The 12,914-nt window shown below is 34.9% G+C and overlaps 1 protein-coding gene and 1 long non-coding RNA gene across 2 annotated transcripts in view; one reads left to right on the top strand and one right to left on the bottom strand.

The window, feature by feature from the left end:
- The window catches only part of ACTR3 (actin related protein 3), a 38,501-nt gene extending 26,279 nt beyond the window's left edge, over window positions 1-12,222 (top strand). Inside the window, exons 5-12 of the mRNA XM_083349223.1 lie at window positions 974-1,069; window positions 2,552-2,659; window positions 3,442-3,585; window positions 5,525-5,698; window positions 7,331-7,423; window positions 8,306-8,431; window positions 10,150-10,233; window positions 11,072-12,222. Coding sequence (XP_083205349.1) covers window positions 974-1,069; window positions 2,552-2,659; window positions 3,442-3,585; window positions 5,525-5,698; window positions 7,331-7,423; window positions 8,306-8,431; window positions 10,150-10,233; window positions 11,072-11,167 — 921 coding nt within the window. The 3' untranslated portion in view covers window positions 11,168-12,222. The remainder of the gene's footprint in view (window positions 1-973; window positions 1,070-2,551; window positions 2,660-3,441; window positions 3,586-5,524; window positions 5,699-7,330; window positions 7,424-8,305; window positions 8,432-10,149; window positions 10,234-11,071) is intronic.
- LOC310632183 lies at window positions 2,548-8,111 on the bottom strand. The gene is made up of 3 exons (XR_014490803.1): window positions 7,319-8,111; window positions 3,508-3,571; window positions 2,548-2,654 (listed from the first exon to the last, which is right to left on the bottom strand). It is a non-coding gene; the product is annotated as an uncharacterized lncRNA (long non-coding RNA).
- Window positions 12,223-12,914: the final 692 nt, after the last annotated feature.

Genomic DNA, 12,914 nt, shown 5'->3' with positions numbered 1-12,914 from the left:
ATTGGAGGAGAACCACTGAAGAACCGTGCCTCCCACTCCCAATCCCCTGAGACGCCGCAGCAGGATACCATGGTCGATGGTATCGAAAGCCGCTGAGAGGTCTAATAGGACTAGGACAGAGGAATATCCCCTGTCCCGAGCCCTCCAGAGATCATTCACCAGAGCGACCATTGCCGTCTCCGTGCTGTACCCGGGCCTGAAGCCCGATTGGTACAGGTCTAGATAATCACGTGAGATCAGTAGCGTGTGATCTTGCGCTACTGATCTTGTGTGATCTTGCAGTACTTTAGGCCTCCATTCTCTGTGAACGCACTGAAGGCTCGAAGCAGCAAAACAGGCCAAGAAAGCAAAGGTAGATCTTCACAAGGTGAGTATCCACAGGCCTAGTCCCTACGGAGACCCTGCGAAGGGGAGGGGGAGGGAATAGCCAGGGTGAAAGTTGCAGGGCCTCTGCAATCGTTCATAAGGGTGAATGACTGCCATGGTGTTGCAACATTCATAATTTTTTGACACTAGGGGATGCTTATCGCATAACTTGTCTTGCTATTAAATCTTTTCCTCACTCATTGACATTAACATAGTTTCCAATTTTCTTATATAGAGTCCCTTAATAGAGTTAAGAGAAGAATTAACAGAATTAACAGAGTTGGCAGAGTTCCTCTGTTGTTTGGGAAGATAATGTCTGGGAATAATGGGACAACAATGTTCTGTATTTGCAGGCACTACTTCCTTTTTGTGGGGGAAAAGTAAGCATATTTAGGAAGTTAAAGTCTCAACTCAATTCAAGCAAAATACAGTAGAGAGAGAACTTATAGTTCTTTTGGTAAGAAATCGTTCATTCTGTGGTGTTGGATATATTAGATCCTGTAAAGCTATCAAAATGAGTAAAGTGAAGTTAATTGTTCAGCTAAAAATATAACATGGCCTACAGATTAGATTGAGCTGGATAGTTGTTGTTTTTTTCCCCCCACAGACTGAACCTCCTCTAAATACCCCAGAAAACAGGGAATATACCGCTGAAATCATGTTTGAATCTTTCAATGTTCCCGGGCTTTACATTGCTGTTCAGGTGAGATGTAGAGTTCTGATTTTTATTAAGTTATACTCCTTAAGAAAGAAACTGTGTGGATTCTGCATCAGTTGCCCTTGAGTTAGCCTGTTTTGCATCAGCTGGATTTAGAGCTTTTCTTCTGGCATTTGACCTAAATGATGGTAATTTTATGGGCACTTCTTTCCTGCTATGTCCCAGCTGGCCCACTGAGATTTAGTCAAACAGTGAGTCCACCCCAGTTTGGAGTGAGAGGCCTTTTGCATGAAACACATGCATTTGGAAATGTTCCATATATGTTCTAAATTTTTGTAAAGTCTATTTTTGTAAACGATTAAAATGCACTTCTTTATGATCTTTGTTTCCTTCTGACTGCTGTTGACTGTTAATTTGGTATATGTAAATCACTGTTCCCGGTATGGGACTTTTGGTCCTGTCTTTTTTTCTGTCGTTGGATAGCTTGCTTAACAAACTACGAGTACTAGTGATGTTGTATGAGAGGGTGGCTAATAGTTTTGTAGATAAAAATGCACCAACTGCCTCTTATGGTTAGGTGTGATGTGGAAATATCACCAATGTGCAAATCATATTAATGTAGAATTTCATAAAGTAATACAAATTGACTTTCTATCAAATTGAGGTAATAGCAAAATCATCACATAAAGTATAGTTGTCTTTGTTTTATGTGATCTATAATTGTGAACTCTGCTTCTTCTGTCTACTTTCAGGATATAGAGCACCTTATAATAAGAGTTTATTGGATGAAAGAGCAGCATGGCGCCTATAGTTTTATTGTTTCTACACTTAACTCTTTCATAGTGTGTCCATGGTTTACTACCACAGTATTACTTTTGATAGGATTTTTTTTGTTTAACATTTACAAGACATTTGATATTTGCAGTTGAAGAAAATCATTAAGTCATTCTGATTTATTAACATTTCTTATCAATATTTATTGAATATGTATATTATACTTCTTAACAACGGAGTGATAATATACCTGATTTCTATATTGGAAAGATTACATAGTAAGAAACCCACTGTAATACAGTGAACAGTACAAGTAGGAAAGGATATTCTTAACACAATACCCTGTTGAGATTTTCTTATACCTGAACTCATCATATTTGCAATCACTTTATGCCAGAAAGATAAGATGAAAAATAATATTGTATTTTTGGCCTGTTTAAAATTAATGTAGCTTCAGTGGGATAGTGCTGCTTTCCATCAATACTTTGTCTACTCAGACTGTCTCAGTGCTTGAGTGGAATTTCAGAAGAGTTCTAGCTTTTTTTCTATAGTGCTGCTGCAATTATTTAAAACCTAACAAACTCTATTTATGTTCTTATATGTTCTTCATTTTCTTTTGCACTTTATTCTTGTAATATGGATAATTTTCTTGGGCTATGTAATGCAGTATAAATATATTGAATGATTTTGTCTCATGTAGCATTCATTTTTGGATATTATGAAACACTTATGCTCAAACTGTTTCCTTGGTAGGCTGTCCTTGCTTTAGCTGCATCCTGGACATCAAGACAAGTAGGTGAACGGACACTGACTGGAACAGTTATAGATAGCGGGGATGGTGTCACTCATGTCATTCCTGTGGTAAGATACAATTACACAGATTAATTTATTAAAGTACAATTCTTAATACTGTAATTATTATGGAAAGCACAATCTTTTGTTTTCAGCCTTTTCCTAAGTTCAGTGCCATAATTATTCCCTACAAATTACAAAGTATGCAAAATTTTAACACTTTTATTATTTTTTAACTAGTGTTAAAGATATATATATATATATATATATATATATATATATATATATATATATATATATATATATATATATATATATATATATATATATATATATAAAATCAAAATTAATTCAGTGTTAGCTAACCTGGTGTCTTCATTAACAGTTCCTAAAATTCCATACTTGTGGCTGCTAGGAATTAAGTCTAAAACATCAGAAAGACACCATTTGGTATACCTGCTGAAAGGATATGCCCTTCAAAGATTTCATGACATAGAAAATGCTAACATTGAAATACTTGTTTTGGTTCTCTCACCCTTGAGAAAGTGATATTAGACATTATTATTCGATCATGCTGTAGGCTGCCTTTATAAATAGAAAGGCAGGACATAAATACATTATTAAAATTCCCTACAGGTGGTCTGTAACCCTGAAAAATGCAAGTCTTGCTACTTTTGTTAACTCTGAACATAAATTAGGGAGTGGGGGGAAAGGAGAAGGATTATTAGATTAGCAGAATTTTATCTTTTCATCTGCTTAGGTACATTCTTGCCCAGGAGTGCACCAGTGGGAAGCAGAAGATCAAAGATAGTCTTTCTGATTGTCATTGAGGACATTTCTTTTATTTCCAGGCTGAAGGTTATGTAATTGGTAGCTGTATCAAACATATTCCAATAGCCGGACGAGATATAACTTACTTTATTCAGCAGCTGCTAAGAGAGCGAGAAGTAGGAATCCCTCCTGAGCAATCATTGGAAACTGCTAAAGCAGTCAAGGTAATATATTTAGTTAACATAAATGGATATATTAGCAATACTTTTAATGAATATTTATTTATTAAGACCCAAATGTAGATTAATATATTAAGATTCAAACCCTGACTTTGCATATGTATATTCTGTACCATCCAGACGTCTTCACAGCAAATTGGAATGAATCCCCAAAATGGCAACCCTCGCTACAATTATGCACTTGCATCAAGATTTTGTGATAACACCAGAAATGGTTACTCTCAATCTGGTGCTCTTTAGATGGCTTTGATTGCTGCTTCCATCATCCAGAGCCTCAAAATGGACATCTAATCTTTTCTGTTTAGCTTTTGTTGAAGGTTAGCTATTTCTAGTGTGAGCAGAGAATAATGAAATGGAAGGAAAATGTCAGAGATAATCAATAGTTGAAAAGAGTTTCTTCTCTAGCTCCTAATAAAGCCAATGGCAACAGAGAGGAAGATGTTAGAAAGGTCTGGAAACAACTAGCTCTTTGTCTAGTCAGCACTTCACAGTCGTGTACTATTTAGATTGCTGAATACTTTCAAGGCATTTGCATCCCCGTAGGAAGATTCCCTTCATGCTTGGGTATATTACAACTTTCTAACTAGGGCTGCCTTTGAAGAGTGGAAATTTTAGTAAGTTCAGTATCTTCATCCAAAATGATGACTGAATATTCGTATGATTCTAGGTTACAAGAATTTGTTAACCCTATATTGTAAGTCAGTAATTGTTTCACATCAAGTTAATTTTAATTACTTCTCAACTAGGGTAGATTTTATGGCTAATCCATGAATAAATGTAAAATAGTTAATATTAGGAACTGAGAGGATAACTAGCAACTTTTTTTTTCTTCTGTATGTTATAATTCGAAATAGACTTCTGGTTCTACATTGCAAAGACCTATAATTCTTTTCCTGGAAGTTCTTTGTCTATATTTTTCAACAAACACATCTATTATCGTGTTTCCCTGAAAGTAAGGCCTATATAACAATAAGCCCTAGCTTGATTTTTTGGGGTGGGCTTAATATAAGCCCTATCCCCAAAATAAGCCCTAGTTTTAGGGTGAGACACACACTTAAAAATCAAGCTGGGGTGTAGAGCTGCCCCACCTGCCCCGCACCCACTTACCTTGCAGCCAGGCCTCTCCTTTCTGGCCCACTTCTTCTGAGGCCTTTTCTGTAATCAGGCCTGCATTTGTCCATCACAGGACTTTCCGGAAGGCCTGTGCCGTCAAGAACCGAGCTATGGATTCAATTCATAGCTCGGTTCTGCAAGACCTCAGCAGCTGAGCACCAAGCTATGGATTGAATCTGTAGCTCAGTACTCGGCTGCTTAAGCCTTCTGGAAAGGTCTGACTGCAAAATGCAGGCCCAAATGCAGCTGCAGAACTTCGGCCCCAGAAGAAGTAGACTGGCTGGGTGGGGCTGTCGGTGCCAGAGGTGAGGTAAGGTCTACCCTGAAAATAAGACCTGATGCCTCTTGGAGGGGAAAAAAAAAGACCTGATCTTATTTTCGGGGAAAAACAGTATTATTGATAGGTTTTTGGTTATATGATTGTACAGTATGTTACTATAGCAACAATGCGTATGATTGCATTTTTCCATTACTGTCTTGGTGCTGAAAGAACTAAAACAGTTCAGGCTCTCTGGATTCTATAATTTTTGATAGTGGGGAATAAAAATGTGTCTGCACTAAATACCAAGTAATAATTATCTAAACATAGGTGGTAAATATTAATTTTTGATATCTTCCCACTTATTCCATTTGTAAACTGCCCACAGTCACTTAGGGGACTTAGGCAATGTAGAAATTTGATAAATAAATAAGTACTAATCTGTGTCTTAGTTTTCAAGGAAGCTTTTAGTCCTGTTTTATCAAAAAATGATGAGATGGAAAGCTTAGATATTTAGTCATGTTAATAAATATGTGTTACTTTTTTTTCCAGGAACGTTTTAGTTATGTCTGTCCAGACTTAGTGAAAGAATTTAATAAATATGATGCAGATGGTACCAAGTGGATTAAACAATATACTGGAATCAATGCTATCTCAAAGAAAGAATTTACCATTGATGTTGGCTATGAAAGATTTTTAGGGCCAGAAATTTTCTTTCATCCTGAGGTAAATTGAAGCATATTATGTGTGTGTGATCTCTTCCTAAATAATATTTGAAGTAAAAGAGGGGATGGTTGTAACATTTTAAACCTACACCAATGGTGTACCTTTCTTCCCACTGTGAATTAGTTTAATTATATCACCAATGTAGTTTTTATGTTGAGCTGTAAGGTTAAATGCTTCTCCCAGCTGATGCTTTTTTATGTTAAACTGCTTGATTCATTGCTTAGCATTTGAGATGTGTAGGTGGACTCTAAATTGTTCAGCATAAAATAACAGCAGGCAAACTAGAAAGAGAAAAGTGATCAGAGGACACATTCTAGCTTTCAGTAGGCTGAATCTGGCCTTTACAAGTGCCCTTTTTCTCTCAGAACAAATGTTTCTATTCTGTTTCCCCTCTGTAGTTCTATATGGCCCTGTGATCCTCTTCAGTGTGCTTGCTTAAGCATATTGCGTCCCTTTATCTATATTACGAAGTTGGAATATTTTGCTTTAAATCATAATGATATTGTTAGTCACTTTTGATGTGATATGATTGAAGGGCTAAATTCCATCCTCCTAGATCAAGATAAGTTTATCTGATGTGTTACATGTTTGAAAAATCCTACCTCTACATTTATACATACCTTAGAGATGGGTAACTGGATATCTCAGGGCTATATTGACCTAAAATTCCCACAATTGCTGGCATAGTTTTCATTAGTTTGAGGTAAGAAAACAGTAAGTCTACTATAAGCACTAAAATACCTTAATAGAGTTTTTAAAAAACTGAGAGAAATGCTCAAATTTTAGCAATAGCAATAGCACGTAGATTTATATACTGCTTCATAGTGCTTTACCACCCTCTCTAAGAGGTTTACAGAATCAGCATATTGCCTCCACAATCTAGGTCCTCATTTTGCTGATCTTGGAAGGATGGAAGGCTGAGTCAACCTTGAGCCTTTCAAGATCAAACTCCTAGCAGTGGGCAGAGTTAGCCTGCAATACTGCGTTCTGATTACTGCACCACCACAGCTCAGGTTATTTTTTCTCATAACCCAAAGCTATGCCTGCAGAAAATCCTGTCCTATCTATTTTCTATCACTACTCACCACAATGGTCTTAGACATCTACAGACATGTTAAATACAATCACAAAAAGCTTGTCCAAGCCTATTATAACAGAGAAAACAAGGCAGAAGTTGTGGATGTTTGTTTTGTTTCACTTTTCTAACTTCAGTTTCCTTTTAATTAGAAAAAGATTCTTCCCTAAATCTTTAGCCAAATCACTATTTCTTTTCATACATTGCTTCCCATTTAATGTGTGGATTAATTATCTCTAAATTGTTAAATTTATTCCATCTTCCAGCTTATGTTGTTGAGGATGCTAGAATAATCTACTAATCAATCCATTTTAAAACAAAACAAAACAAAACAAAACCATATGTGGGCTAGTGCTTAAGGCACCAGGCTAGAAACCAGGAAGCTGTGAGTTCTAGGCCTGCTTTAGGAACGAAAATTGGCTGGGTGACTTTGGGCCAGGGTCGTTGTTGTAAGGAAAACAGGAAGTAGGAATATTAGGTATGTTCACCATCCTAAGAGAGACAAAAATATAGCAAGGTAAAAATATAATAATAGTAATACCTACTTCTGTTTTCAGTTTGCTAATCCAGACTTCACACAGCCCATCTCAGAAGTAGTAGATGAAGTTATTCAGAACTGTCCTATTGATGTTAGACGCCCGCTGTATAAGGTTAGTGAAGCGAGAGAAGATAAAGTATGGATGTAAAAAGGTATCGCTAGATGCAAAGCATCTATTTTTTTCTATTTCCTAAAAATCCCCCTCCCTCTCTTTTAGATGAAAGCAGAGTTAAAACAAGTGTTAATAGAGATAACTAAAAATAATATTTGAAAGCATGGGGTTTGTATTTATCGTTTGATATAAATGTGATAATAACAAGTGAACATGGTATTAACTGGTTGTGCTTATCGCTCTACTTGTGCTATCTTCCACTATGTCTGATGGGATTTGTACATGATTTGATGTAGTACAACTTATCTGTGTGAGGAATTAACATTTTGATCCTAGTCAAAACGTAGACATTATGCTGAAGTCGGTTGTCATGTGATCATTAGGCTAGGCTAGTTTGTGAAACTGAAAAGGAGTTTTTTGTGACCTCCCAGAATAAATGTCTCCTTGGAGACCTTTGCACAGGAATCCCCTTGGGCCTTGGGGATATCTCTGTTGAGCCAGCTTGGAAATGCTTTCTGTCAAAAGAAGGTCATTTTATCTCCTCGGAATCCTCTCAGCTGCTGCCTGCCTCTTAAGATTTGCTTTTGTTCTGTAAGTTTGTTTGGTTCAAATTTATTAAATTTTGTTGATTGGTGAAAGCATATTTGGGCAATGCTATTCTCCCTTCTTAGGGTGCTCAACATGTTACTTAAATGTACAACTTTGCCCTTCTTTGTAGGAAATAAAGTTTTTGAACACCTCGCATGTATGGAAATTGCAACTATTTTTCTGTCTCTTATGACTGGCTATAAATGTCATTATTACCACTATTCCTAATTCCAGAAATGAGTATTTCACTTTCACTGCTGCATAAATGATTTAATTTTGTTTGTGCAATTTCAGAATATTGTCCTTTCTGGAGGCTCAACAATGTTCAGGGACTTTGGACGGCGTTTGCAGCGGGACTTGAAAAGGACTGTAGATGCTAGACTGAAACTCAGTGAAGAACTGAGTGGTGGCAGACTGAAGGTTTGTTTCCTAGACAATACAGTGCATTGATGTGGATGGTCAGTGTTTTCTGATGTAAATGTTTGCTTGGAATGGAAACTTTTAACAAGTTCCTTATATTACTGAATAGAACAGTATTAATCTGATTTTCCTTGTTATCTGTGTAACTTTTTATTAACGTAGAAAAAGCACTCAGATCTGTGCTTTTGAAATGAACAGTTATGATGTAGTGGCAATCTTTTTCACCTAATGCAAGCAACTGAGTACTTGGTGTTTCAAAAATCCATAGGCAGTTGATCTGTTGGTCGCCTGGTGTTTGGGTCCTTCATCATCCCAGTTGGCTCAGTTTCATTTTACCTCATTATTTGAGGTAAAATAAAGTAATAAAGTATTTTATTGATTATTATTTTAGTTAATTACTGTGTTTTTCATCGGCCCTACAATATCTCTGATGGCTGGTGTAGATAAAAACATGAAAAGCAGATACTAAAAGCATATTCCTTTTAATATTATTCAGCAATTGCAATTAAATATTGCTTGGACCTGCAAGTATTAGTGAGTTAATATTGGCAATAACTTAACTATGGGGATACAGATCCTCTGGGCTTGGTGAGGCAACAAGAAGTAGCCATAGAGGCTTCAGTACTATCCCCTAGTACTGTAAGCATCAGAAGCAAGTATCAGAAATGATTTAATAAGGGCTGTTCTACACTGTATATTCTGAAAGTGCTTCAAGTTTGAAAGCCAGCTACAAACACTGAGCAATCCCTTACCTGCTCAAAATGCCTTTTCAAAGTTCAGATAGTTCAGTTGAAATCTTTGGCACATCTCTAATTTTGAGAATCTTTTTCTTGTTTAAAATTTTATTTTGGTCTTTACTAACTAGTACTAAGCTAGGTGTTATTTTGCTTCAACTCCGCATGTTGCTCTGACTCATGCAGCACATTAGGAATGACCAATATTATATTTATTAATATTTAATAGTATTTTATATAGTGATCACAATAAAAATGTGATGAGCTTAAAAGAGATTTATTAGAATTTAAGAAATAAATTAAGAACTTAATAAAGGTGGCTTGGTACTTTGCTAAATTTTAACTGCTGAATTATTTTTACTACTTTTAACATGGAATTGCAATGGAATTAAAACAAATATTCACAATGATAGAATACAATATCTTAATATTAATTTTGAGATAAAACATTGGAAGCTTATTTATATTATTATTATTATTACTATTTCCCAGTAAACTTTTTGCTAGAAAGCTAGCTCATTCTTTTTACATAGAAATGCCAGGAATTAAATGTAGAAATTATGTATCGAAAGTATATTTTTCAATTAGGCAATTGATCTACTGATCTGTAAACTATATTTTTAGTGTTATTTCTTGAAGTCATTCAGCATGAGGCTATATGAGAATTTAGTTACAAATAATCAGAGAATTAATCTTTCTCGTCTCTAGGACTGTGCAGATCATACTAATCAGTCAAGTGATTCTTGTTAAACTAACAAAATAAAGTTAAATAAAACAATAAAAAATCAGTTAAGGTTGTGTAAATCTATTCTTAATAGATTTGATGGCACAGTGGTAAGTTCTTGTGTTTTAATCTTGTTTTGCTCCTTAGATTAATGCTAAAGCATTAATTTTTATACAAAATAATATTGTAATATAGTAAAGTTTGTATAAGTAAACTTGTACATTTTTGTGGAATTAATGTGATTTTGTTTTCCACTATAGCCGAAACCTATTGATGTACAAGTTATTACTCATCATATGCAAAGATACGCTGTTTGGTTTGGAGGATCAATGCTGGCTTCCACAGTAAGTTTACAAAAATGGAAAAGAAATATGAAGAGATTGTTCACTACAACATTTATTGTAATATTACTACAGGTAATAGGCATTATAATAAATATTGTAAAAATATTCAGGAAGAAGTTCCTTTAAGATTTGTTTGATTGTAAACTGCCCAGAGTTGGCTGAAATATGCATGGCTATATAAATGTTTTAAATATGTAAATAATTTTTGGTAAATAGAATACCAAATACAATAAGATCATCAACAAATCATGAACTACTCAAAGGGTTCAGTGTTTTTTCCTGTTTGAAAAGTCTTAAGGCCCAATAATGTAAGCTTCTACAAATTTGTAAATCTTCTAGCTTATCCTAGATAAAAGTTCTACCTATCCTTGTCCTAGAATTTCAGACCAACATTGGACTAGGAAGAGATAAAGAATTTAACACAGTCAGGCCCAGACTTTTGAAACAGGAAAAAAACACTGAACCCCTTGAGCAGTTCATGATTTTTTTAATAGGAGTAGTGAGTTCCTCAAACCATCTGAGATGTGTTCCTGAGAATACCAGAAAAGACATTATAAGTTCAGGTCCATTTATTCTAGAGACCCATGCCCTTAGCCTTCAAATGCATTAAAAACTGAACACAATATTCAAGACCAGTAATTTACTGCTTATATCTTCATTTCAAAGATTGGAAACTTATTTTTATAGGGTAACTGCATCATTTGTTATACACATAACATAAGGACAAAAGTATCTTTTTAATGGAAATTATCCCTTTTCCAAAATGTTTATTTTAATAAATATAAAATTGCAATAGGATCCAATGCATTAATTTAATTTTCTCTCTTTTCTTTTTCAGCCTGAGTTCTACCAAGTATGCCACACCAAAAAAGATTATGAAGAAATTGGTCCTAGCATCTGTCGTCACAACCCAGTTTTTGGAGTTATGTCTTAAATCTGACATTTAATTAATTGAGTTTAGCGAGGCAAGGAAATGGTCTTTCTCAGTGCTTGTTTGTCTGGATGGTCGGTATTAAGATAAGAAACATGACTTGAAAATAAGAAAAAAAGACCAAACACAATTAAACAGGAATATTTTAATAACTGTCTCAACATGCTGATATAGAGGGAAGCCAAAACAATTCAAAGTGTTTTTTTCTTTTGAATATTTGAAGCTGTGCATAAACAAACAAAAGAAGTTGGTCTTTGTTCTTTTTGTGCCCTAATATTTTGTATATTAATGGAATATCCAAGATTTGATGGGATTTGATGGTATGTAGATAGTCAGCTCTATAATTCTTCTGTTGTACTCTTAATTGTGTACAATGCAAGAGCCTGTTTATATTTCCTACTTTTTTATACATTGAGAAAAAAATATCAGTGATTGAAAGTAATGTTAATATTTGACAAGAAAAAACACCAGTGACCAATTGGAGGGGAATGTGAAAATTAATAATGCCCCCATGGAGTCTCATCATGTAAATCGCTAATAATGTCAAAATATGACCAATCTTCCACTTGCATTCCATACACAAAGCAACTTGGCAAATGCTTTTGGAAATGAGGGGCTAGAATCTTGGATTAAGTGATGCCTGCTAGTGCTTTCTGATTATTCGGTGCATTTTCATTCTATTTCTTGCTTGGGGAAGGGGCGGGAAAGTAAAGACAAGACTGTTGGACAAGTATTGCAGTTCTGTAGTGTCATTTCTAATTGCAACCAAATATTCCGATTATGAAAAATGGGTGTATTTCACCATTCCAATAAAGACACAACATTCTTTTTTAATATTCATGTGAGGCCTTTCAATTTCGTTGTTTAATCATTTGTGAAGGTCCTTCTAATCTGCAATTACAGTTTCTCACTCCATAATTTGGAAAAGATGAGAGTGGATACATGTATGCAAGTGGTGTATTATCTATTTAATAGTATAATGCAGTTTTAGAAGCGTAATTCTAATTAAATACATGTTTTTCATGAGATTTTGGTAAATAAAGCTGTTGCATTCTTGGTGTCTTGTCTCACAGATTTGATACTGTAACTCAAGAGAATCAAGTATAAGAACTATACTGATGGTATGTTTAGTCAGAAGCAGACTTGGTGGGGCTGAGTATCAAGTACGTAGAGTATGTAAAAATAGAAATATTGCTATATTTAACTGAATGTCATGACAAAGCTCTCCTTGGCTGGGAACCTTGAGCAGAGAAAGTTTCTGATCATTCAGAAGTATAATAAATTTCCATCTTAAACTTTTGGGTAAGTGTGGGGTGGTCATAACAGGAGACTGGGACTTAAAGTGCACCCTGGTTGTGATCCATGTTTACAAATATTGAATGAACAAAATTATAACCTAGAATGACATCTGAATCTAGAATTATGTTAGATATGCTCACACGATGCAGGATAATAAGCTTGCTATGAACCAGGGTTTATTAAGGGCTTACAAATCCACTTTAAAATCTAATTTTTTAAAAAATAGTTTTTATTGAAGTTTAAAAATGCAGAGATTAAAAAACTAATGCAAACTAAGAAAAATACAAAAAACAAAAAAGTGCAGATAGAAAAAAATAGCAGAGGAGGGAAGGAAGAAAAAAATAATTCAAATTTGGATGTCCCATGAAACTATCCCCATCCTGGTTGGTTTACCTGCTGATGTGAAAAAAGTAAAGCAGAAATTGGAAGCTGCATACGTGACTTCATTCAC

Source organism: Vipera ursinii, assembly GCF_947247035.1.
Source record: "Vipera ursinii genome assembly, chromosome: 1".
In the NCBI taxonomy this organism is placed as follows: Eukaryota; Metazoa; Chordata; class Lepidosauria; order Squamata; family Viperidae; genus Vipera; species Vipera ursinii.
Note: the sequence above shows the minus strand (reverse complement) of the source record. Positions and strands in the feature narration are given on the sequence as shown.